We start from the raw sequence: 27,363 nt of genomic DNA, 5'->3' as shown, positions 1-27,363 counted from the left end.
TTTATATTTATTATGTCATTTCATCTTCCTGGTAATCCTCTGAGTCTAGATGTTATTATTATCCCCATTTTTAATAGTTAATTTACTTTGCACAGCCTGGTAATTTGAGAAAATAAGACTTTTTACAGTATTTTGGTAATTCAGACTTTGGAGCAATAAAATTTTTTTTTAATTTAAATTATGTACTGTGTGATTTGTAAATAGCAAATTAATGAAACAATCTTATTAGGAATCCTTTGTTGCTCTAGTGTGATTCCAAAAAACTTTTGTTCATAACATGGCACAGACTAAATATTAGGAACACTGGGTGTCATTAGTGTATTGTTAAAATCATCCACATCTTAATAAGAAGACTAAGGCTGAGGAAGGTTAAATGACTTGCCCAAGGTGATGTAAGCAGTGAAGGGTAGAGCTAGGATTTGATCTGTCAGTATTAACTACCTCACAGAGATGCCTGTAGTAAGGGTTAGGAGTCTTGGTCTATAGTTACTGGATTTATTATTTAAAACAAGGGCTGTAATTCTTTGTCTTGTCCATTTCTAAACTAAACATTACCTACCTATTGTGGAAGCAAAAAGAGCTAGATTGTGCTAGCTCCTGAAAATATTTCAGGAAGCATTTAGACCTTTTAAGTATAATCAAGTATATTAAGACTACTGGATTCTAGTGGTGAAATCATCTGTGTGCCATCTTAAGCACCTGACGTTGCCAAGGAAGACCTTAAAGGATAGAGAAGAGTTAATTTTGTTGAAATGCTTGAAAATTCTTACTCCAAACCAGAATAAGAGTGACACTTATCACAACCTACTGACGATTTTTGCATATGGGGAAAGCTAAATTTAAGTTTCTTTGACCAAGAACACAGGCTCATTTTACCTTCTTTGTGAAAATTAATTTGGTAAAATATACAAGAACTGGCCTCTCTTCCTTTCAGGTCCATGTGGATGTTCACAGCCGTTACAATTCTGTTGCCAATGAAACTTTTTGCCTTGAGATCATGGATAGTTTGAGGAGATGCTTAGGCCAGCAGGCTGATGTTCGACTCATACTTTATGAGGTAAGTCAGAGTGGAAGAAATATAGCAACCCCCAACTAATAATCCTTTTTATTTTAGTAAGTTTTTCCTGATTGTAAAAGTACAGTTCACTCTTCCTTGATGCAGTTAGGATTGGTAGTTTTGTGATGGCTAGCCAAAAGGTTGTTTAAGGCGAGGAATCATAAAGAATATTTGAGGTGCACCTGGGTGGCTCATTTGGTTGGGCATCCAACTCTTGATTTTGGCTCAGGTCATGATCTCACCATTCTTGAGGTCGAGCCCCACATCGGGCTCTGTGCTGACAGTGCACAGCCTACTTGGAATTCTTTCTCCGCCCCTCCCTTGCTCACGTACACATGTGCATACATACACTCTCAAGTCAACATTAAAAAAAAAAAAAAAAAAAAAAAAAAGGAATGTCCACACCTGATAAAAGGAATCTGAAACTTGCGTCTGAAATAAATGGTGAAAGACTAAATGTTTTTCCCTATAATCAAGAATAAAGATACTTGTTCAGCATTATAGTGAGGGTTCTATCCAATACGACGAGAAAAAGAAATAAAGGCATACAGATTTGAAAGGATGAAATGTGGCTGTCTTGATTTGCACTGTATGTAGACAGCAAAGAATCTACAAAAAAGTGAGTTTAGTAAGGTGGGATACAGAAACCAATTTTATACTAGCAGTGAACAATTGGAAATCAAAAAAAATTTATGATAAAAATAAAACACTTAAGGATAGGTTTAACAAAGAATGTACAAGATATGTGCACTGAACACCTCAAAATATTGTTGGGAAATTAAAGAAGAAAAGGTAAATGAAGGATGTGCCATGTTTATAGATTGAAATGCTCAGCACAGTATTTTTAGTAATTTTAGTCTCAAAAAAGTCTGTAGATTCAGTGCAGTCCCAACTGAAATCCCAGGATTTTTTGGACAGAAATGAAGTTGATTCTAAAATGTAAAGGACCTAGGGGTGCCTGGGTGTCTGTCAGTTGGGTGTCTAACTCTTGGTTTTGGCTCAGGTCATGATCTCACAGTTCATGAATTCAAGCCCTGCATCGGGCTTGGAGCATCCTTGGGATTCTTTTCTCTCTCTCTCTCTCTCTCTCTCTCTCTCTCTCTCTCTCTCTCTCTCTCTCTCTCCCCCGCCCTCACCCTCTCCCTCTCTCTTCCCCCCTTTCTCCCGCCCCCTCCCTCCCCTCTCAAAAACAAAGAAACATTAAAAAAATAAAATGTAAAGGACCTAGAAGGATCAAGACAATTGAAAAAGTATGAAGTTGCTCAGTGGATTTTTGACCAATATCCCAAGGTAATTTAGTAGAAAAAGGATGATCTTGTCAACAAGCTGTACTGGAACAATTGTTTATTGTATTGGAAGGGGGGGTCCCCAAAACCACCATGTTTAAAGATTTCTCTGGGAGGACTTTTAAACTCCGCATATATTAATTCTCATGGCTAACTATATTCTAGTTAAGGGATACAAAGCAAAATCAGCAGAAGCAAGGGATACGTAGGGTAAAGTCAGGAAGAAACCAGGTGCAAGCGTCTAAGAATCCTCTCCAGCTGGGATTGCACAGTATGCACTTAATTCCTTCAGCAAATGAGTTGTGTCAACACATCAGTAGATAACAATTCCTCAGTAAAGGAAGCTTACTAGAGATTTGGTACCCAAGGTTTTTACGGGGTGCTGGTTTACATAGGCACTTGTGCTTATTAGCACATATCCAAATTCCAAACTTCCAGAAGAAAATAAAAATATTCAGCATAAACCACATTGTACAGTTTATACACAATAAATTTCTATCATTTAGGGAAAGCTTTTTATCGGTGTAGGGGACTGTTTACCAGCCAGGTTCCCAGCCACCCATCAAGGGGCAATCTTGCAAGCAGGCTTTACTAAGGATGACAGTCTCAGATCTACTGTGTTGACTCTTCTCTGCGGTCCTCCACATGCAAAAAAGAATCTGCACTGAATGTAGCTCCAAATTTTAAAACTTAACTTGATACAGATCATGGACTGATCTATTAGGATATTGGTGTTCATTTGTTCATTAAAGACATCACATCATCGATTTGTAAAAACTCTTCATGTGTTGGTATCAACACTGGTCATACTTGTTGCAGGGTGTAGGGTAGATGACTGTTTCCTTGATGATGATACTTTATGTATATATGTATGTATGTATGTATTTTACATCCAAATTAGTTAGCATGTAGTGCAACAATGATTTCAGGAGTAGATTCCTCAGTGCCCCTGACCCATTTAGCCCATTCCCCCTCCCAAACCCCCTCCAGTAACCCTCTGTTTGTTCTCCATATTTATGAGTCTCTTATGTTTTGTCCTCCTCCCTGTTTTTATATTAATTTTGTTTCCCTTCCCTTATGTTCATCTGTTTTGTCTCTTCAAGTCCTCACATGAGTGAAGTCGTATGATTTTTGTCTTTCTCTGACTAATTTCACTTAGCATAATACCCTCCAGTTCCACCCACGTGGTTGCAAATGGCAAGATTTCATTCTTTTTGATTCCGAGTAATACTCTATTGTATATATATACCACATCTTCTTTATCCATTCATCCATCGATGGACATTTGGGCTCTTTCCATACTTTGGCTGTTGTTGATAGTGCTGCTATAAACATGGGGGTGCATGTGTCCCTTTGAAACTGCACACCTGTATCCCTTGGATAAATACCTAGTAGTGAAATTGCTAGGTCGTAGGGTAGTTCCATTTTTAGATTTTTGAGGAACCTCCCTACTGTTTTCCAGAGTGGCTGCACCAGCTTGCATCTTGCATTCCCATCAACAGTGCAAAAGAGATCCTCTTTCTCCGCATCCTCACCAACATCTATTGTTGCCTGAGTTGTTAATGTGAGCCATTCTGACAGGTGTGAGGTGGTATCTCACTGTCGTTTTGGTTTGTATTTCCCTGATGATGAGTGATGTTGAGCATTTTTTCATGTGTCAGTTGGCCATCTGGATGTCGTCTCTGGAGAAGTGTCTGTTCATGTCTTTTGCCCATTTCTTCACTGGATTATTTAAAAATTTAATATTTGTTAATGCTAATTTTCCTTTGTGTCTTCTCTTTAAAAAAAAAATGTTGGGGCACCTGGGTGGCTCGGTTGGTTAAGCGTCCGACTTCGGCTCAGGTCATGATCTCGCAGTTCGTGAGTTCAAGCCCCGCGTCGGGCTGTGTGCTGACAGCTCAGAGCCTGGAGTCTGTTTTGGATCCTGTGTCTCCCTCTCTCTCTCTCTGACCCTGTCTCCCTCTCTCTCTCTCTGACCCTTCCCTGTTCATGCTCTGTCTCTCTCTGTCTCAAAAGTAAATAAACGTTAAAACAAAAAAAAAAAATTTTTTTTTTAAATAAAAAAAATAAATAAATAAATGTTTAGGGGGTCACCTCTCATTTACTTTTTCTCACAAATGAACCATACAGTCTTTTTCCCAGTTCCAAAAAGAAAGTTCTCCCCAGGATTTAATTTTTTTTTTTAAGTTATTTATTTATTTTGGGAGATAGCACACATGAAGGGAGGGGCAGAGATAGAATCCCAGGCAGGCTCCACAGTGTCAGGGCAGAGCCCCATATAGGGCCTAATCCCACGAACTGTGAGATTATGACCTGGCTGAAATCAAGAGTCAGATGCTTAACTGAGCCACCTAGCCCCCCCCCCCCCGCCCCCCTAAGATTTTAACTTAAGTAGTTTTTAACTATGGGAAATACTGGATGGGAAGAAATATCACACAGTCATTTACTTTAGAGTGCTCAGGGCCAGGAGACATTTTTGAAGCGCTGGAAAGTAAGTGGAAATAATGTCCTAAAAGGGAAGGCTGTTAATGTAGGATGAGACAAAAGAATGAAGACCTAGAACATTCTTGACTGTAAAGGAGCAAAGTACTCCAAATCCAGAAATGACCTGTTGTTTAAAAATTATGATGATTGTGGTCAGTTTATTAATCTGGTTCTCAGTGATCAAAGATCTCTTTTTAGGGGTGCCTGGGTGGCTCAGTCAGTTAAGCATCATGACTTCAGCTCAGGTCATGATCTCGCAGTTCATGAGTTCGAGCCCCACGTCTGGCTCTGGGCTCTGTGCTGACAGCTCGGAGCCTGGAGCTGCTTTGGATTCTGTGTCTCCCTCTCTCTCTCCGCCCCTCCCCTACTCATGCTCTGCCCCTCTCTCTCAAAAATAAATAATAAAATATTAAAAATTTAAAAAAAAAAACCATTTCTTTAGTTCTTTTTAGGCAAGTAACCTAAACTCTCTGAGTCGTTTCTCTATAATTTCAGTCATTTTCAAAGAATTAAGAAATAGTGTAAAGAAATGGTATTGTTTAAAAAAAATTTGTTTTAATGTTTACAGTTATGATTGTCCAGAGGCGCCTGGGTGGCTCACTCGGTTAAGTGTCTGACTCTTGATTTCAGCTCAGGTCATGATCTCACATTGTGAGATGGAGCCCTGTGTCAGGCTCTGCACTGGGTATGGAGCCTCCTTGGTATTCTTTCTCTCTCCCTCTCCCCTGCTGGTCTGTGCTTGCGGGCACCCATGCTCGCTCATTTGCTCTCTCTCAAAAAAAGTAAATAAGAAAAGTAAAAAAAAAAATAATAATAAAGTTAGAACTTAGCGTACCTGTTAAAGAGCTTACTCTCTATTTGATTCCTCTTAGGGGTTCTATGATGTCCTTAGAAGGAACTCTCAGCTGGCTAATTCAATCATGCAGACTCTACTTTCACAGGTAATACATTTATTTTATTTTATATGTTTATGGATATAGAGAATAGATAATAATACATGGAGAGGTGATTGACATTTTCCAGACTTTCCAAAATATAGAATAATTCCCAAATAGTACACTGGTACATTATGAACATGCCTGGGGTATGTGATGCTGTCCTGATGTTTTAATTACTACTTACCTACCTGCCCTTTTGCATCATCTTAACAGTTATTCTCTCAGGTATATTCTCTCTCAGTCTGCACCCTAAGTCAGAAGGACCTTTTGAAGAACCATTTGTATAAGGGCTATTAGCAGCTGTATCTGTTTGTTTTACTTCTAAAAGAATAGAGAGATGTGAAACAAATATAGCAAAATATGGGTGTATTACATCTAGGTTACAGAGGCATGGGTTATATTCTGTACTTTTCAGGTTAAAAAAGGATTTTTAAACTACTTCAAAAAAAAGATTTCAAAAGATCACTACGAAACGAGTTCAGCTGGAGAATATCTGGCATAAATAAGACCATTTACACTCAACATTTATTCATTAAGCATTCCTTGAATCTATTTAAAAAAAAAATTTTTTTTTTAATGTTTATTTATTTTTGAGACACAGAGAGACAGAGTACGAACGGGGGAGGGGCAGAGAGAGAGGGAGACACAGAATCGGAAGCAGGCTCCAGGCTCCGAGCCATCAGCCCAGAGCCCGATGCGGGGCTCGAACTCACGGACTGCGAGATCGTGACCTGAGCTGAAGTCAGACGCTTAACCGACTGAACCACCCAGGTGCCCCGAATCTATTTTTTAAAATAACTTTTTTGAGATGTAATTTACATACCATATAGTTGACCCATTTAAAGTGTACAGCTTGGGGCACCTGGGTAGTTCAGTCAGTTGGGCATCCAGCTCTCGATCTCAGCTCTGATCTTGATCTCAGGGTTGAGTCCAGGCCCCATGTTGCTCCATGCTGAGCATAGAGCCTACTTAAAAAAAATAAAAAATAAAAAAAATTAAGTGTACAACTCATTGGTTTTTAGTGTATTCATTGAGTTGTGCAGCCAGCATCACAATCGATTTTAGAACATTTATTTCATCACTTCAGAAAGCCTCACACCCTTTAGCTAACACCCCCTAATTTTCTCATTCTTCTCCCACCCACCTAGCCCTAAGCAACCACTGATCTACTACTTTCTCTCTAGATTGGTTGTGGACATTTCATATAAGTGGAATTGTACAATATGTGGTCTTTTGTGACCGATGGCTTTTACTGAATGTTTTCAGTTTATCCATGTTGTAGCATTTATAAGTACTTCATTCCCTTTTATAGCAAAGTAATATTTTATTATATGGTATTTGAATCTTTTTTATATATTGAGAGTTTCTTGGTTTGTAACTCTCTCGAAGCTTCCCAGGTATGATCTGAAACTGGCCCCCATACTCAGAGGGCAGGGAGGGACCAAAGAAAGAAGCAGCTCGGGTGCCTGGGGGCTTGAGTGTCCCAATGACTCTTAATTTTGGCTCAGGTTGTTGTCTTGCGGTTCGTGGGATCAAATCCCATGTTGAGCTCTTTGCTAATGACGCAGAGCCTGCTTGAATTCTCACTCTCCCTCTCTGTCTGCCCTTCTCCCATGTATGTGCATGCTCGCCCACTCTCTCAAAAGAAATAAATAAACTTTAAAAGAGAAAGGAAGGAAAGAAAGGAAGGAAGGGAGAAAGAGAGAAAGAAAAGAAAAGAAGAAAGAAAAGAAAAAAAAGAAAAAGAACCACTCCAGGTTGGAGGTAGCAGTTTTTTCATGTCCACCACTCGGCTAAAAAGAAAGTTCTCTTTTTTTCCCCCATCCCCCCTACTTTTGTATGTCTTTACTTTTGTTATAATACTGAAGAAGCTCCATTTAAAGTTAAGATCTCGGATGTGTAGAAATTATTGGAAGGTCCTTATACTATTTATCTAAAGGTTTCCGTTGGGCCTCAAGCCTGATCCAATGGAAAATTTATATCCTATTAACTATAGTGTATCTTTTCAAACTGTTATAATCAGCCCATCAACATTCATATACTTAACAAGCATAGAAAATTGATTGAAGGTATGGAACACTGCTTCCCAACTCCAGTTAGGATGTGTACCAGTAAAATTGTGCAGACTCTGAAAAGGAGAGAAATAATAGCTAACATTTCTTCATCTCTATTGTGTGCTAAGTAGTGTTTTTAGCACTTTACATGTATTGGCATGTTTAATTCTTACACAGCCTCATATGTTTATAGTAATAATATTTCATCACAGATGAGGAATGAAGGTATGGATGCCTTTACCAAAAGTATTAACACATGAGTCTTAACTGGGACCTGGACTCAGCTATTCTGACTCTAGAGCTTATTTATATATTCTTAACTATCAAACTATATTGGAAATGCTGATTGCTTTAGGTTGTAGGTTTGTAGGTTTAGGAATTGACGTGAGAGAGCACGATGTTCTGTGAGAAAGTTAGTGGAAATGGAGTAGGAAAGATCTCAACATGATGCCTAAAGCAAGGGTAAAGGATGAGTTGAGGCAAAGCAACACATATTTTGCTGCATTGTTCTTTGGACACTTGGGAAATAGGTCTTAGATGGTGTTAAACATTAAAGGTGCCATTACTTGGACCAGTTAAAGAAGTGAAAAAGCATTCATGAGCCCTGGTGTGTTTTTTTCCTTACCACACATAGTTAAAACAGTACTATGAGCCAAAACCTGATGTGCTGCCACCTCTGAAATTGGAAGCTTGTATTTTAACCCAAGGAGATCGAATCTGTCTACAAGAACCACTGGTGAGACTTTTATTCTTCCTATAACCATTATTTTTATTGTTAAGTAAAAGCATCAACCCTGTTGAAAGAATCCGTCTTCAGGAAGATACCTTTCCTGAAAGCACTCTTCTGGTACTCCCAATGAAATTTTACTCTTAAATCTTCCCTCCTTATCTTTTCTTACCCATCATAAACCTTGGATCTATTGGTAAGATATCTCCATGTTCACATTTTACAAAATCAAGGTATCCATCACCTCCCCCAGGAAGCATTTCATCTCCCATTTGTGCCTCTTTGACTATATAATATACAAATATACTGTGGAATGGGGAAAGGAGGTCACTCGGTAGCAGATGAACCCAGGAGACCTGCTTCATTAGTCTGGAGGGAGTATATGATTTAGGCAGAGCTAGAATTGGCACTCTTGAACCCTCAGGGGAACTAGGACAGGTTGTTTTTCTATTCTTACTATCCAGCCTCAGAAAGACAGGAAAAAGAGAAAATAAAAACTGAAGCTCCACCACACCAAGCAACTTAAAGCCCATGATGGGGAAGGAGGTGGTCTTTCATTTGTCAGATCCTGCCTCCATAAATGGGCCTTTTGTGCCATGAGGTGGAGATGCTCGGTTGGTCTCCCAACGATTCCTTTCCTGTCTTCAGAACAGCCTCTGGGACTCAGTAGCCAGAGAGGATTTAACTTCACATCCAGGCTTCATGGTGTTTCCACTAGATCAGAAGTAGCACATTCTGATGTTGCATTCTGAGGTGCCCACTACTTGCAAAGCCAGTTTTGGGAAAAGGTCAGGAAAGAATGCAAGAATACCTTTGTTTTCAGTTAACTTTTTCCAGTTTTAATTCAGGTTGACTTAAGTGAGTTATTCATAACTTACTTTAGTCTTATAGGCTAAAATAACTTACTTTAGCCTTATAGGTTAGAATTATATGTTGATTATCAACAGCCTCCTTCAGTTAAACACTCAAGAATGTTTACTATTTTCTTCTACAGGATTATCTGTTATGTTGTGTCCAACACTGTTTGGCCTGGTGTAAGAGCAAAGTGATGCCCCAACAGCAGGAAAAAGAGGAGGAGGAGGAAGAGGGGGTCTATCAAGACCTGGAGGACCTATTGGAATCTATTACTAGCAGAATGATTAAGAGTGAGCTAGAGGACTTTGAACTGGTAATTGCTAAGTCTCAGCTCTATTGAACGATGGAGGCTGTTTTAATAGCTTATTAATTTTTTTAAGTTTGAGAGAGTGCATGCAAGCAGGGGAGAAGCAGAGGGAGAGAGAGAATCCCAAGCAGGCTCCACGCACAGCCTGACTCAGGGCTCAATCCCACAAACTATGAGATCATGACCTGAGCTGAAATCAAGAGTTGGACGGTTAACCAACTGAGCCACCCAGACACCCCGCTTATTGACTTTTCTTTAAAATTTTATTTATTTATTAAAAAAAATTTTTTTTAGCATTTATTTATTATTCAGAGCATGAGCATGGGAGGGGCAGAGGGAGGGGGAGACACAGAACCCGACGCAGGCTCCAGGCTTTGAGCTGTCAGCACAGAGCCTGACACACGGCTTGAACTCACAAATCGTGAGATCATGACCTGAGCCGAAGTTGGACGCTTTACCGACTGAGCCACCCAGGCATCCCTGTTTTTTAAGATTTTATTTTTAAGTAATCTCTACACCAAGCATAGGGCTCAAACTCCCAACCCTGAGATCAAGGGTTGCATGCTCCACTGACTGAGCCAGTCAGGTGCCCTGATAGCTTATTAATTTTTATCTTTTGTCTTTTAGGATAAATCAGCAGATTTTTCTCAGAGCACTTGTGTTGGCATCAAAAATAATATCTGTGCTTCTCTTGTGATGGGAGTTTGTGAGGTTCTAATAGAATATAACTTCTCCATAAGTAATTTTAGGTAAGGTACTGCCACATATAACTCTCCTTGCAATTTGATGAAGCCTCCATTTTATGGTTTTGTTTTGTTTTTTTAACTCTAGCAGCATGGTAGGTACTAACAGACCAAAGGCCATGACACTGTCTTTTGTGAACATCTAGCCTGAGACAGAGAACCAAAACATATGCCACAGGGGCTGGGGATTGTTGTCCCTCTAGCAGGCTTCCATTTAGCCAAAATTTCCAGACCCTGAACTCAAGTTCTAATTTCAGTAGAGCAATTTTGATGGTTTGGTAGTACTGGACTTTCATGCTCTGCATTGACTGGCATAAATAAGAGAGAAAAAAACACAGCTGGATTAGAGTGATCTGGGAGTTAATGCAAGTTCATTCATTTATAATGTGTCTAAAATAGAACATCTAGAACACCTAAAGAAACATTGGGGTTTCCTTATTATTGGGTGTGAAAGTAAACTACAATACTCTGATGCTTATCCTTAGTGGTCTCTTTTTCCTTTTATGCAGTAAGAATAAGTTTGAGGAGGTTCTGAGCTTATTTATGTGTTACAAGAAACTCTCTGACATCCTTAACGAAAAGGCTGCTAAAGGCAAAACTAAAGTGGCCAACAAAACGAATGATAGTTTTTTGTCCATGAAATTTGTGTCTGATCTTCTCACTGCTCTTTTCAGGTAAGGTGGTAATAGAGTGCTTAAAGATGTCTGTGTAGTGAAGATAGTAACAGTTACCTAGATTCACTAGTATTATCTAGTGTGGATTCACAGTTCTTAATGTATATACAGTAAGAAGTAAGTCAGGAGCTTTTCGTAAGTTTCTTGAAATGAAAGCTGGATAATGTAGGTAGACACTTGAAAGAATACCTTGAATTATTTAAGGAAAACTCAAACAATGGACTACTTAACAAAAAGATAGGGATAGGTTGCAGTAAGGTATTGTAGGGAAATCTGCCGAAGTACCTTGAATAGTATAACAGATAAAAAGGGAAAAAAGAAGAACCTGAATTGAAAAAACAACAACAACAAAGGAAACTAAGACTGACATTTTAATTTTATCAAAGTGAAGCGATTGGGGGAGGGAGGAGAGAAAATGAGGGAACACTGAGAATGAAGGTTGTAAAAGGTGCTGTGTCAGTGACTGTGGCCTGGGGTGCCTGGGGTCTGTAAGTAAGAACTTGCTAGGTCCTGCTTTTCTGAATAGTCCCTACAAAACCTAATTCCAGATCCCAACAGCAGTAGGGAAATCTGTTTCTCTCTCTCTCTCTCTCTCTCTCTAGGGACAGTGCCCAAAGCCACGAAGAGAGCCTGTCGGTTCTAAGGTCCAACAATGAGTTTATGCGCTACGCAGTGAGTGTGGCTCTGCAGAAGGTACAGCAGCTAAAGGAAACAGGGCATGTGAGTGGCCCCGATGGCCAAAACCCAGAAAAGATCTTTCAGAACCTCTGTGATATAACTCGGTAAGTCACTGTCACCCTCAGAAACCTGTTCTATTTGCTGTGGAATCTCCGAGAGAGGAAACGGGGTGGGGATGAAGGCGGTTTGAAGTTGGGTGCAGCCTAAGAGTGAAAGTGCAGTCACTAAGTCTTTTTTCCTAGTCTTGCTTTAATGTGGAATGTTAGTTACATAGAAAATGTTCTTCTAATACTAGGAATAAAGAGGGATGTTGTAATGACTAAGTAGTTCATCAAGTAGGCATTACGGCTTTAATGTACATGTAGCTAACAACAAAACACTAAAATTCTTTAAGCAAAAACCAATAGAACTGAAGGAGAAATAAGTAATTCATCCCCTCTTAGAAATCATTAGAGAATTGGTATTTAGAAAATCAGGAAGGTCATAGAAGACTTAAGCCACATGATCATCCAGCTTGACTTAATGGGTATTTATATAATACTTAACAGCTTCAAAATGTACATTCTTTTCATGTGCACATGGTATATTTATCAAATGGACCATATTTTGGGCCATAAAATAAACTGAACAAATTTTTAAAATAGAACTCTGTATGTTCTCTGAGCACAATAGAATTAAACAAGGAAGTGGTAACAAATATTTTTAATTTTTTTAATATGTTTTTTAAATGGCTGGATTATCCTTGTATATTCAGAAATGAAATGCATTTCTGAATAATCCATACTCAAGGAGGAGGAAGTGAAAAATCAGAAAATGTCTTGAACAGAATGAAAATGAACACACTACATTTCATAATTTGTATGATCCAGCTAATGCGGTTTTAGGTAGAAATTTGTAACCGTCAGTGGTTACGTTAGGAAAAAAATAGCACATCTCTAAGCTCCCATGTTAAGAAAATAAAAAAAGAAAAACAGATTAAAGTGGAAGTAAGAAGGAAGTAATAAAGACAAAGTAGAACCATTGAAAACAGGAACAAATCATAGAAGGAATGAGAAGGAATGAAGCCTGAAGCTGAATCTTTGAGGTCAGTAAATGCAATAAATCTTAGCCAGACTGGTGAGGAAAACAGAGAAGACCCAAATCACAAATACCAGATATGAGGAACAGGAGATGATCACTGCTGACTCTACAGACAGTAAACATTGATAATGGTAGAAGGCTAACAACTTTATGCCAGTAAACTGGATTACATAAATGAAATGGACAAATCTTTTGAAATCAGGAAGAAATAGATAACTTGAATAATCCTGTGACTATGAAAGAAATTGAGGGGGCACCTGGGTGGCTCAGTTGATAAAGCGTCTGACTCTTGATTTTGGCTCACGTCATGATCTCGTTCATGGTTGGGGAGTTCAAGCTGACAGCGTGGAGCATGCCTGGAATATTCTCTTTCTCTCTCCCTCTCTGCCTCCCTTTCTCTCTCTCTCTCTCTCTCTCTCTCTCTCTCTCTCTCTCTCTCTCTCAAAATAAATAAATAAATAAATAAGCTTTATCCAAAAAAAGAAATTGAGGGGTATCTGACTGGCTTAGTCAGAAGAGCATGGGAGTCTTGATCTTGGGGTTGTGAGTTTGAGCCCCATGTTAAGGATGGAGGTAATTTAAAAATAAAATCTTTAAAAGAAAAAGAAACTGAATTTGTGGTTCACAATTTTCCCTCAAAGAGAACTCCATAACTAGATGTCCTTACTGGTGAATTCTACCAAACATTTAAGAGAGAAATAATAACAATTTATGCAAACTCTTCCAGAAAATAGGAGAGAATAAATATGTCCTGATTCATTTTATGAGGCCAGCATTACCTAATGCCAAACTCAGACATGGTAAGAAAATTACTGACCAATTTCCCATTTGAATGTAGATGTAAAAAATATCAGCAAGTTAAACCTAACAATTTGTAACGAACATGATGTAATTAAGTGGAATTTTTCTCAGGAATGCAAAGTTGGCTCAAAATGTGTAAATCAGGGGGCCCCTGGATGGTTCAGTAGGTTAAATATCTGGCTCTTGATTTTAGCTCAGGTCATGATCTCACAGTTTGTGGGTTTGAGCCCCAAACACTGTGCCCTGATAACAGAGCCTGCTTGGGATTCTCTTTCCCTCTTTGCCTCCCCGACTTGTACCTGCTCTCTCAAAATAAATGAATAAACTTTATTAAAAAAAAGTTGTGTATCAGTCAATACAGTTCATATCAACAGACTAAAGGAAAACACTGTATAGTCATCTCAATACATGCAGAAAATTAAACAAATTTGTGATAAAATCTCTCAGCAAACTAGGAATAAAAGAGAACTTTATTAATCTGATAAAGGGAATCCACAATACTTACAGTCAATACCATACTTAATGATTAAGGACTGAATGTCCCCCGCCCCTGCCCGGTGCTCTCACTGCTGCTGTTCAGCATCTAGCCAGTGCAGTAAGGCAGGAAAAAGAAATAAAAGGCATCCAGATTGGGAAGGAAGAAATAACTGTGTGTACAAGGACATTATAATTGTCTACATAAAAAATTCCAAATTCCAAACTAAACAGCAACATAGGTGAATCGAGGGAAGTATATGTTACATTAAGAGAGCTAGACTCAAGGGGTGCCTGGGTGGCTCCGTCGGTTGAGCGTCCGACTTCAGCTCAGGTCATGATCTCACAGTCCATGAGTTCGAGCCCCGCATCAGGCTCTGTGCTGACAGCTCAGAGCCTGGAGCCTGCTTCTGATTCTGTGTCTCCCTTTCTCTCTGCCCCTAACCCACTCATGCTCTGTCTCTCTCTCTGTCTCAAAAATAAATAAAAACATTTTTAAAAAAAATTTAAGAGAGCTAGACTCAGAAAGCTACATATGAGTGCTACCGTTTTTATATGTTATTTTGTAAATAGTGAAACCATAGGGATAAGGAATCAGATCAGTGAGTGCTTGGAAAATCAGGAGGAGAGAACTGGCTTACAGAGGAGCCTAGGGGAACTTTTGGGATGACGAAAATGTCTTGATTGTGGGGATAGATGCACACCAATAGAAGTTTGTTAAAATGCATTGAACTGTACATGTATAGGATGTGAATTTTACAGTATATAAATTTACCTTGGTGAACCTGACACTAATCACTTTTCCTATTTTCAGGGTCTTAATTTGGAGATACACTTCCATTCCTACTTCAGTGGAAGATTCGGGAAAGAAAGAGAAAGGCAAGAGCATCTCCCTGCTGTGCTTGGAGGGCTTACAGAAGATATTCAGTGCCGTGCAGCAGTTCTTTCAGCCCAAGATTCAGCACTTTCTCAGGGCTCTAGGTGGGCATTTCAATTTTGATAAATTGGCTTGATCTAGGTTTCTCTTTCTTAACCAAACCTCTTGTGATTCTATTTGTTAACCTACCAGAGGACACCTGAGAGCAGTCCTAATGTGGCTAAGGAGTGACATCTAGTGGATTCAGAATTGGCATTTACTGGATTTTAACACGTAACCACAAATAGTGACTGGAAATTGAAAGATAGTATTAACAAATGGCAGAATGTTAGGAATATATTTAAATCTGCCCCTAGACTTTTTTTTTTTTTTTTTTTTTTGGCTTTCTAAAAATTTAACTTCATATCAAAAGGCCAAAAAAGTGTAATAGTAAGTCCATTTCAGAGAAGATAGCGATCTTTTCCTTTCCTAGATGCCACAGGTGAGGAGGGAGAGGAGGTGGAAGGCAGTGTCACTCACAGAGCAGCGTTCCAGATCCGGCAGTTTCAGGTGAGAAGCCTTGGCAGGCTGCCCTGCTTGCCTGAGGGCTCCTGCAGGGGGGCTCCTGCAGGGGGACTGTTAGCTGGGCCACCTGTGGGTGGAGCGGGCAGTGAGCAAGGAGGGCACGATTTCTTCTGGGTTACCATCCAGGCAACAGGACATAGCTCTACTCAGTGGAAGGTCATGCATTTAAGAGGATTCTGGGGAGGACAGGTGTTAAGCCACCCCAGCCTATAGCATTTGTTGCCTCCAAGAATCACTGTTAGAATTGACATGAAGAGATTGACTATTAAGGTAGAGAAGTTACGTCTTTGATTCGTGTCCATGTATAGGTTGATTTTGTCACACATTGAAGCCTTAGTTGTTTGTTTTTTTTAATTTTATTTTTGGGGGAGAGAGAGAGACAGAGTGGGGGAGGGACAGAGAGAGAGAGAGAGAGAGAGACAGAATCTGAAGCAGGCTCCAGGCTCAGCTGTCAGCACAGAGCCTGACGCGGGGCTCGAACCCATGAACCGCAAGATCATGACCTGAGCCAAAGTCTGGCGCTTAACCAGCTGAGCCACCCAGGCATCCTTTGAAGCCTTAATTTCTAACCACAGTATTAAAGTTCCTACTCTGTGCCAGGGACTGTTTCAGGTGCTGGGAATATAGCAGGAAAACAAAAGAAACAAAACTCCTTGGGGAGTTTACACTGAGCGAGGAAAGAAGACAAAACGGAGAGTATTTCGGGTGGTGAGAGAGGAACAGGGCAGAGGAAACAAGGAAGGTGTGTGGAATGCTGGGCTTGGGCCATGGTCTAAACGTGAGGTCGGTGGATGGGCCTCTGGAAGTTATGAACCACCCAAAGTTGGGTGCACTGTTCATTCCTAGGCAGGGTGTTAGAGGAGAAGGAGTTCATAGTTTTCAAGGGAACCCTCAGATTTGTGGTCCGTAACGGGGCAGAAAACTACCTGTTTGATCCAGGCCTATTTTCAGATTTTGTCCTCTTGGACTTTTGGTAGCATTGAATCCTTTCTTCCCCAGCCTTAGGAATCTCTGGCTGGAGGGCTCTTCATGATAGGAATATATCTGCTGATTTTTCCACATGTGCTTTCCTTTCCCAGAGGTCCTTGTTGAATTTACTTAGCAGCCAAGAGGAAGACTTTAATGGCAAAGAAGCCCTCCTGCTGGTCACTGTTCTCTCCAACTTGTCCAAGCTGCTGGAGCCATCCTCCCCTCAGGTAGAGAGAAGTGCTGCTTAGTCCCACCCAGCATGCATCCCTCAGAGGCAGGGAGTACAGTTGACCCTTGAATAGCACAGGTTTGAACTATGTGGATTCAAAGTACAGTTCATAAGTGCAGTGCAGTACTATAAATGTATCATTTTCTCCTGGTGATCTCCTTAATAAGCTTTTCTTTGCTCTAGCTTTATTGTAAAAGTATAGTGTATAATACATATAATGTACAAAATAAACGATAATAGACCGTTGATGTAACACATAGGTTTCTGGTCAACAGTCGGCTATTCATAGTTACATTTCTGGGAAGTCAGGAGCTCTACGTGGATTTTTGACTATGCAGGGGGTCAGTGCCCCTAACCCCTGCACTGTTCGACGATCAACTGTATTGTATATATCTACATGTCCTCTTTTTTTAATTAATTATTTTAAAAGAGCACTTGTGAGAGGGGAAGGGGCAGAGAGAGAGGGAGAGAGGCCAAGCAGGCTCCACACTCAGCATGGAGCCCAACCTGAGGCTCAGTCCCATGACCATGAGATCATGACCTGAGCCAAAATCAATAGTCGGACACTTAACTGACTGAGCCATCCAGGAACCTCTAAATGTCCTCTTTAAATCTTATTTTTAAATAATATAAGATAATATATTTAATTATGCTCCTGAGTCAGTATAAGATCTGGAAAATGTTCCCTTTCCTACATATTGTGTCTTCCATAACATAATTATATGCAGCCATATAGGGCAAGAACATACTGCTTTTTTTTTTTGGCCATTGCCCTTGACCCTTGTCAGCAGTAAGCACTATAAAAAAAAAAAAACAAAAAACCTTGTTTATCTTTGGTGACTTCAACATTTTTCGCTTGTTTTTACTTGCTCTTGGTGTTCCCTCTTTTCTAAGATAAAAGCATACTAATTATGAAGGTGGCTCACATGGTGCACTTGACTTTTCAGCAAGGTTGGCTGGTACCGAGTCCAGCTCCTAGCTGGTACCGAGTCCCTCTTTCTAGCTCCTCACATCGTCCTGCTGCCAGGCCACTCACCCCCTTCACTGTCTGATGCTGCTGCAGCGAACAGAGCACCAGGAGAGAAAGTGTCAGGGAGTGGGGCAGGGGGGACATTTGCAGGAAATAATTGGATTTGGAAAGGCCCATGTATATAGAAAAATGCTTTAATTCAAAAATCATCACCCACCCACCCCCATCATTTCAGATAATCTCTAAATATTTTATGGGGCGCCTGGGTGGCGCAGTCGGTTGAGCGTCCGACTTCAGCCAGGTCACGATCTCGCGGTCCGTGAGTTCGAGCCCCGCGTCGGGCTCTGGGCTGATGGCTCAGAGCCTGGAGCCTGCTTCCGATTCTGTGTCTCCCTCTCTCTCTGCCCCTCCCCCGTTCATGCTCTGTCTCTCTCTGTCTCAAAAATAAATAAAACGTTAAAAAAAAAAAAAATTTTTAAATATTTTTAAATTTGAGTGGGTAATAAAGTCCTATGATTTGAAAACTGGAAATTATAAGAAGACACAATGAACGGTCTCCCTCCTGTCCTCCTCCACCTGTTCTGTTCTTTTCCCCAAATAAGTAATGTTTTTTAGTTTCTGAAGTATCCTTCAAGAGTTGCTTTATTCCTGTGGAAGCAAATATGAATATAGATTTTTATTCTCAGCCCTGTCTGTCTTCACACAAAAGCTTGTTCTGCATCCATCTTATTACATTTCCCGCAGTGTTCTGGAGACCTTTTTATACCCGTTCACAGAGATCTTTCAGAATTAGCATCAATTTATTTTTACCTCAACAGATCAAAATTTGAGTTTTGAGTTTTTCCTGGTCATTTTGCACTTGAGTATACTGAATGCCGGTGCCTTTGTGGCTGAAAACCTATTCAGGGAACTGCCAGAGCAGCAGGCAAGCTTGAGTTTGTGTCTGGCATCTCAGGACCCTGCTATCCCAAGACCTTAAGCCTCCTCTACTTATCTAAGAAAACTGCATCTGGTTGTTTGCCTCTTCTTCCTTTCTTTCCCCTACTGCCTTCTGACCTCCTTTGGCCTCTTGGCTCCCAGAAGCTAATTCTGCTGTCTTTATGGCCAGGATCTTATTCTCCCGCATCTCTCCATTAGACTGATATTCTTAAAGATGTCTCAAGTGTGGAAAGAATTGAGGCCTTTGGGAAGGGGGAAAAAGGGTGCATTAGTCCTCGACCATGGTGGTAGGGGTAGAGGAAGCTCAGGGGGGCAAGAGTCCAGACCTCAGGACCTTTGGTCCTTAATGAGAGCACAGACTGAGAATTAAGTCATATGTTTATTATATTATGAGAGAAGAATCACTAATTCTTATAATAATTTTAGACTTATTTTTATGCTGTTCTTCGTAGATTATCACTTTAGATCCAGGCACATGTTTTGGCAGCTGATGAGATTTGGAAAGGTCTAGACTCCTCCAGTCTGACAGCACCTAGGTCTGTTTTGTCTGTTGGCATGTTTCTTTAATATCTGAATAATCTCTAGTTTGTGCAGATGTTATCCTGGACATCCAAGATTTGCAAGGAAAACAGCCAGGGTAAGTTTCCTTTCTTGTTTCCTTTTAGGCTTTATATAAAATCATCTTTACCAAATATATTGCATTTTAAAAAGGAAAGGTACTCATTACACAGTCACCAGAGTAACCAAACTGAGATGGGTCCACAGTACCGAGTACTGGTAAGAATGCGGCACAGTCAGCCCTCTCATCCGCCGCTGGTGGAGGTCTGCGTTTGACGTAGCCGCTTGGGAAGCTGTTGGGCAGTATCTGATTACGGTCCAGCAGTCCCACTCCTGGATCCTCACAGCAGTGCTATTGTAATAGGCGGAAACAAACCCACTTGTCTGTCAGCAGTGGAGTGGATAAAGGAATGGCCGTGTGCACGCACACAAACTACCAACACATAACGTGCAGGAATTGCTCAAACATGATGGTGAACAGAAGAAACCAGAGTACTTAAAGAGTACTTACTGCTTGGTTCCATTTACATAAAGTTCAAAATTGGACAAAACTAGATGTGATGGTAGAAATCAGGACAGCCAGTTCCTTGCTGGGGCAAGTGAGGTAGGAGGGGAGTTTCTGGGGTGCTGGAAACATTCTGTTTCTTGATCCGGGTACTAGTTATACAGCGATAGTGACTGCCTAATGATAGGAAACCTCTCCCTTCTTTGGGCCCATGGACAAGTGTGCCTTGGTGGGAGAGCTGCCCTGGATGGACTGTGCGCAGCACTGCGGTATCATACATGGCAAGCCACGTTTCTGGGTAGGCACGCCATCCCCTAAAGACTGGGTTATAATTATTAATTTTCTCTCCTTCCCACTCTTAGAGGATGCCTCGTTTTGTAAGGGCTTGATGAATTTGCTCTTCAGCCTCCATGTTTTGTATAAGAGTCCTGTCATCCTACTGCGTGACTTGTCCCAGGACATCCATGGGCATCTCGGAGACATAGACGAGGTACTGTGGCGAGCCTTCGCTTACGGCACCCTGAGTGGGGATCGCGACTGGGGGACAGCTTTACTGCCATTGTATCTCCCCTGTGTTTGCCTCCTCAGGATGTAGAGATGGAGAAAACAAATCACTTTGCGATGGTGAATTTGAGAACAGCTGCTCCTACTGTTTGTGTAAGTGTGGATCCCCAAGCCATGGGAAATAGTCTTATCGTTCCTTCCATTTTATTCCATGTGAAGAGTAAATTGTAGTGGCTCGTGTCCTGAGGCCTGTAACCCCGCCTGCAGGTGGCTGTGGTTGCTGTGTTCCACCAGTGAGCCACATCGGACATTCTTTGCTTTCACAGTTACTTGTTCTGAGTCAGGCTGAGAAAGTCCTAGAAGAAGTGGACTGGCTGATCACCAAGCTTAAGGGACAAGTGAGCCAAGAAATGTTATCAGGTAAGATTCGTTCAGGATGGCATTTCAAGAATCGTGAAAAGAGTCCACCAAAATCCAGATTGACTGTTGTGTAAAAGGGCAGCTTGATTCGTTTGTTGGTTTGAGCCGGATTTCCAGCATGATGGAAAAAGTAGACCGTAGTGTGGCTACTGATTCACTCTGCATGATGAATTACATGCTCGTTGTCCCTACAGACTTCCCGTTTGATGGTGGTTAGTTGATTTCTAAATTTCCTTCACTTAAACTGGAAAATAAGGTCAGTGGGTCTGAATGTGCCAATTTCATTTCCCTTTAGAAGAGGCCTCTTCTCAGGCAACCCTACCAAATCATCCTATCGAGAAAGCCATCATCATGCAGCTGGGAACTCTGCTTACATTTTTCCACGAGCTGGTGCAGACAGCCCTGCCATCAGGCAGCTGTGTGGACATCTTGTTAAAGGACCTTTGCAAAATGTACACCATCCTCACAGCACTTGTCAGATATGTGAGTATCAGAGAGGTGACCAGAGCCACTCCCACCGTGCTGCCCCAGCCAGCCCAAGACTAGGCCAGGGCAGCAGCTCACTGCTGTGGAGGCCTCTGTACAGAGCTCTTTTTGCTTATTTCCGTGCAACTCGTGGTTTGATTCTGGTTTGGTCAGTAGGTGGCAGGTGTCTCCATAATGGGCCAGGAAGAAACAGTTGATGACATTAATTCTAAATCTTCTTTAGAGGCTCTTATTTTTTGGCATGTAGGTATGTGACCCCTAATTGAGAATTATGCCCCTTCGAATGCCTTCTAAGACTTAATCTAAACTACAGCTAGAGAATTCAGTCCGATTCCTTATTGCACACAAATTACACTATTTCAAACCAGTCTGGGCACTACAGAGGTGTTTATTCCTTCTCTCCTTCCATTAGCAAGTAGGTGTTAAATGCTTTATGGGTACTTGGGTCAGGTCAGGTACTTGGGTAGGAGAAAGGTAATTTTTTTAAATGCAAGGCATAGTCTGCCTTAAGTGTAAGTTAATGCTCCTTATGCTTAATCTGTTAACAGAGAACTCTTTTCTTGCACTTGGAATATTTTGGTCCTCAGCAAACATTCGGAAGGTGGTAGGAACTGAGTGATTCAGTTTTGATTCTAGCAGTGATCCGTATTAAATATTTAGAAAGGTGTAGACAATCCAAGAAAGATGGTAGACCCCCACGTGGTGTCCCCAAACAGCAGTGCAGCCATCTCTGAGAAGGTGCAGATCTGGCCATGTGGTGTGGCTCCTACACTTCTGTAGTGGAAATGCTGAAAGCTTCTTCTCTCTGTTGGCATTTTTTTAACGTTTGTTTATTTTTGAGAGCGTGCATGTGCAGGCGGGGAAGGGGCCGGCGGTGGGGGGGGGGTGTGTGTGTGTGTGTGCAGAGAATCCCAAGCAGGCTCCGTGCTAACAGCACAGAGTCCGATATGGGAGTCAAACCCACGAACCATGAGATCATGACCCGAGCTGAAGTCAGTCTGGTCCCTCAACCGACTGAGCCACCCAGCTGCCCCTTTATTGGCAGTTTAAAGAAAAATTTTTTTTAATGCTTGTATTCATTTTTGAAGGAGAGAGAGAGTGTGAGTGAAGAAGGGGCAGAGAGATAGGGAGACACAGAATCCGAAGTAGGCTTCAATTAAGACTCTGAGCTGTCAGCATGGAGCCCAACATGGGGCTCAAACTCACAAACGGTGAGATCATGACCTGAGCCAAAGTCAGACACTTAACCAACTGAGCCACCCAGGTACCTCTGTTGGCATTTTTTAAAGGAAAAACAGCAAAGTCATTGCTTTTTAGATGTAGGGACCATCAACCTGAAGGATTTTAAAAAAAAATTTTTTTTTTAACATTTATTTATTTTTGAGACAGAGAGAGACAGAGCATGAACGGGGAAGGGTCAGAGAGAGGGAGACACAGAATCTGAAACAGGCTCCAGGCTCTGAGCTGTCAGCACAGAGCCCGACGCGGGGCTCGAACTCACGGACCGCGAGATCATGACCTGAGGTGAAGGCCGCTTAACCAACTGAGCCACCCAGGCACCCCAGCCTGAAGGATTTTTAAAGCAGTAAGCTGAGCAAGTCGGAAATAGAAACCCTTCATTGCCTGTTGTCTGGGGGGCTCAGGAGTCTTGAGGAGGAGACAAAGGAGAGCTTGTGTCTAGGCTTCTCTGTGAATAGGGTAGCTTGTTTTCTTTCCCATCTCGTCAGCAGTGAGCCCCACTCCCTTAGCCCACTGAGTCACCTGGAGGTGTCTGGGAACATTGCTAGAGGATGTAAACTAAATCTGGAAATTTTTGGTTAGTATCTCCAGGTGTGTCAGAGCTCCAGAGGAATTCCAAAAAATATGGAAAAGCTGGTGAGTTGCAAATTCCTTTCCTAGGAATGGGGAAGCATTTTATTCTTACAGTTACATTGGTTTTCTTCTCTTTTGCTTCAGGTAAAACTGTCCGGTTCTCATCTGACTCCCCTGTGCTATTCTTTCATTTCTTACATTCAGGTAAGTGGTTCCGAGTCAGTACCAAAATAGATCTTCCAGTAAGAAAGGACTTCCTGTGTCCCCATGGGACCGCTTGATCATGTGAGCCAAGTGTATATGAAGTTTCTTCCCTACTTAACCATAAGCCAAAGGTGACTGCCCCTTTGGGATCAAGCCAAGGCTTGAGGTCTTCATTTATACAAAGAAAAAAAAGTCTTACTTAATTTGGAGAAAGTGATATGCTTGCATTTGGAGCAGGGAAGGAATATGCATGCTTGGGCTGTGACTTGGTTCATTTCTAGGTGATTCTAAATCCATGCCATCAGCCGTCCTTTAGTGTGTGAGTGAGCACATAAAGGGCTGAGATCAGTGCAGTGTATTTGGGAACAGCAGCCCTTTCAAGGAGGCAGAGGGCATATGGGCTGTTCCTGTCATTTGCTCAGACCCCTTTCTTTCTTCTCTTTTTAAATTAAAGTGATGGGCTCTTTCAAGATTTGGAGACATTTTAAATGTCATTTGGCAGCAGATACCATCAGGTTCTTATAATACTTGAGTCACTGTTAACTGTTGGCTTACACCAGGGATTGGCCGGCTCTGCATTTTTGGCCTCTCTTGAGCCGGATAATTCCTTGATGTGGGGCCTCTTGCATGCATTCTGGGATATTGAGCAGCATCCCTGGCCTCCACCTTCCAGATGCCAGTAGCAGCCTCCCAGTTGTGACAACCAAAAATGTCTCTAGAAATTGCCAAATGTCCCAAAGGGGCACTGAAGACCCAGTGTCTCCGGAGGCCACTTAGTCACTAAAGTTCAAAGTATTGCAGGGCAGTTCCTGATCTTCAAGGAGTCCAGCAGATGTTCACTTAACGGGTCAGTTCAAGCAATGGACTGTGACTGCTTTCATAGTGAAGCCCTACTTGTTTTCTCCCTCTGCATTGTGCACAGGCACATCTTGCATCGGTAACTGCTTCGTTATGGGTATCGGGGGTGCTTCCTCCCCTTCCCTTGTGAATGAATCAGTGACCGAGCAGTCTGTCATCTGCGTTTGGCCAGAAAAGTTCTGAATAGTGTGCTGATAACTGAGGTTCTCTGTCCCCTTGCCTTTGTGCCAGGCTCGTGCTATGGGTCAGGTCTTCTGTCTGGCCACAGCTTATGACCTGCTCTCACCAAGCTGTTTCTTCTGGCCGTCTCCTCGGACCTCGCCTGCATGCTTGCTCAAAACTGTTCACATAGGTGCTAGCTTGTCAGACACCTCTCTTGTCCAGATATAGGATGTGTCCCTCTGTGCCTCAGTTCAGGTTCTGAGTTCCCCATCTCCAGTAAGGCCACATCTCACAAAGTATGCGGTATAGACCGAGTCCTCAAAACAAACAAGGATTCTGTGAGAAGTACTTGTACATATTCCTTATCTTAGAGAATCGTGGTACCTGTTCGCATGTTAAAGTTGCTGAGAGGTCCAACAATAATTAAATACGTTCAGTAGTAGTTTTAAAATCTATTCAAGATCTTCTGCTTTTTTAATAACAAGTGTTAACTGTCAGAATGGCAGTCCAAAGACGGCTTGGGAACCAGTGCTCTAAGACCATATTCGTTTTATTGGAGCAGCAGACATGCAGAGAAGCCTTCCCTGGCTTGCAGCCTGGCCTGATGTAGTGTGGAACTCTCCTCACGCTTTGCCTCATTCATTCTCACTACACCCGTGGTCACTAGTTAACCCCAGATAGATTAGAGATAAATGCAAAGAACAGAACTAGTTCAGAGGCAGACTTGAACCCAGATAGTTTGAATCTACAACAAGAGCCAGCAAACTTCTGTAGAAGGCTACGTAGTAAATGTTTCAGGTTTTGCAGACCACGGTCAGAGCTGACTCTGGCTTTACAGACAGGAGCAGCCATAGACTGTATACAAATGAATGTGACCATGGGGTTTGGTGGTGGTGTTGTTGTTTTAATATTTATTTATTTATTTTGAGAGAGAGAGAAGGAGGGAGGGAGGGAGGGAGAGAAGCCCAAGCAGGCTCCATGCTTAGTGCGAAGTCTCACACAGGGCTCGATCCCACAAACCAGGAGATTATAAACTGAGCCAAAATCGGGAGCCGGTCACTTACCCACATTCGGGGCACCTGGGTGGCTCAGTTGGTTATGTTCTAATGAGACTTCATTTTCAGAAACAAGCCGTGGTCTGGTCTTGGCCTATGGGCTGTAGTTTGCCAATCCCTCCTCCAGAATCACACTTGATGTTTGTTGTCATGTAAAGTATTGGAGGGTTTTGCATATGTTTCTGACCCATTTCCCCCACCCACCCACCCACCCACACAAAAACCAATTTGTGTGTTCTCAGGGTGTTTTCCCCCTTCCCCCATCTGTATTTGACTTAAAGCCTGACAAGTCAGCTGATCCACAGGCAGACATTTTTCTCTGTGAGATGTATTTAATGAGCAACCCTGGGCAAAAAGTGTATGGCTCCATTAATTCCAGCTCTTATCTAGAAAGCAGCATTGCATTTGCGACGTCTTTCAGAGAGCTGTTTATTCTCTTACATCCTCATCTCTTTTCCCCACAGCCTTGGATCTCGGTGAGAAGAAAGCAGTGCAAACCAGTCATTCAAAACCCTTATGCCTGCTGCTCAGAACATGTACCTTTACATGGTGCCTCTTCTGGCTGTAATTTCAGTCCTTCCTAACTCAGCAGGAATGGGCAGGATCCCATCTTGGGTACCACCTCTAGAAAGACCCCTTGCTTCCCACTTGGTCACATGGGTTTGATCTATGGCTGTTTCCCTGCCACTTTCTTAAAAGGGCTTCACTCTCTACCCTGCCTTCCAGGACTAAAAATAGACCTTTATACCAGCCCCTCTGGAATCCCTCTCATTTCTTAATTTCCAGAACATGCCATGGGACTAAGACTCCAGCCTCTCACACATGGTTCTAGTGGTACAATTCTCCCCATTTTCAGCTTTGCGTTTTTAAACCTCTTACTTGTCCCATGAGGCCTGTGTGTTTCTTCCTAGAAGGCACACGACGCCCCTTCAGGTAAAGGTTCCCGTGTTTTGTGTGCCTCACATGTGACGTAGGTCTTGACTGTCTTCTGCCTCATCTTGTACTTTTTGGTTCCTTTTGCAATTATTTACAACACAGGAAAGTGTTCGTATGACCTCTGAACCCTCCTGAAGCACGTAACCACGTGGCACACGGACATGTCTGGTGTCTGCCTCTCAGTGGGAAGGCTGGAGGCCCTGGGAGCAACCTCTCCAGCTTCCTCTCCTTCATGGGAAACCCTTTGAGCCAACCGCCGAGTTGGGAAATCCCTGTTCCTGCTGCCATCGTGACAGTCCCCGTTTCAACCATCCTTTGTACCTCTCCAGTCCCTTGGTGGGTCTGGTACAAGAACAGTCATTCCTGCCCTCACTTTCATGTGCTAGTTCTAAGAGGGAGATTGTAAACCTCCCAGCGATTAAAAAAAAAAAAAAAAAAAAATCTGAGGATCGTAAAGCATCACAGAATGCTCCCCATCTTCCAGCATCTGCTGTCAGTTATCTCCACCCGGACGTGGTCCCCTATAGAGTCCCCATATTCTGCTATCCTCACCTTCTTCGAAAATGACCACTGGCCTGCTAGCTCCCATGAAGAATCTTCAGGAATGAGAGAATTTGTTTCTATTTCTTCAGAACAAGAGGAGTCAGAGCCTAAAACACACAGGAGAGAAGAAAAAGGGGAAAACCGCTGCTGTTGCCACAGCCATGGTAAGCAGCCCACACTGCTGGCTGACGCAGCAGCACTTGTGAGCCTTGAGAAAGAAGCCAGTCACAGAAAGACCGCACATACTGGAGGCTTCCATTTATGTGACAGGCCCAGAATAGGCAGGTCTGAGAAGACAGAAAGCAGATTAGTGGTTGTCTGGGGTGGGGGGGTGGCTGCTGTGAAATAGGCATGGGGTTTTTCTGGGGGGGGTGTGTGAAAATGTCTTAAGATCTATTGTGTCAACTGCACAACTCTCAGTATAAAAAACACTGAACCGTGCGACATAAATGGGGAAGTTGTGAGAGGTGTGAACTAGAGCTCATTAATGCTGCTACCTAAATGTGTGGGTGCACGTGTGCTTCTCAGCTCACAGGATTTATGTTCAGGTGGAACATCTTCCTCCACCAAAAACTGCATACTTTATTCAGAAAGCGCCAGAAAATCTCAAGCTC

The 27,363-nt window shown here is 42.0% G+C and overlaps 1 protein-coding gene across 1 annotated transcript in view; it reads left to right on the top strand.

The window, feature by feature from the left end:
- Nucleotides 1-27,363, top strand: part of FANCI (FA complementation group I) — a 103,276-nt gene that overhangs the window by 73,033 nt on the left and 2,880 nt on the right. The window contains 18 exon segments of the mRNA XM_043554697.1: nt 935-1,057; nt 5,700-5,768; nt 8,454-8,555; nt 9,541-9,714; nt 10,336-10,457; nt 10,961-11,125; nt 11,728-11,907; nt 14,973-15,139; nt 15,508-15,584; nt 16,679-16,795; nt 19,292-19,343; nt 20,132-20,259; nt 20,358-20,426; nt 20,600-20,693; nt 20,989-21,176; nt 23,001-23,054; nt 23,136-23,195; nt 26,839-26,913. Of these exon segments, the coding sequence (XP_043410632.1) occupies nt 935-1,057; nt 5,700-5,768; nt 8,454-8,555; nt 9,541-9,714; nt 10,336-10,457; nt 10,961-11,125; nt 11,728-11,907; nt 14,973-15,139; nt 15,508-15,584; nt 16,679-16,795; nt 19,292-19,343; nt 20,132-20,259; nt 20,358-20,426; nt 20,600-20,693; nt 20,989-21,176; nt 23,001-23,054; nt 23,136-23,195; nt 26,839-26,913 (2,016 nt within the window).

Source organism: Prionailurus bengalensis, chromosome B3 (genome assembly GCF_016509475.1).
Source record: "Prionailurus bengalensis isolate Pbe53 chromosome B3, Fcat_Pben_1.1_paternal_pri, whole genome shotgun sequence".
Classification (NCBI taxonomy): Eukaryota; Metazoa; Chordata; class Mammalia; order Carnivora; family Felidae; genus Prionailurus; species Prionailurus bengalensis.
Note: the sequence above shows the minus strand (reverse complement) of the source record. Positions and strands in the feature narration are given on the sequence as shown.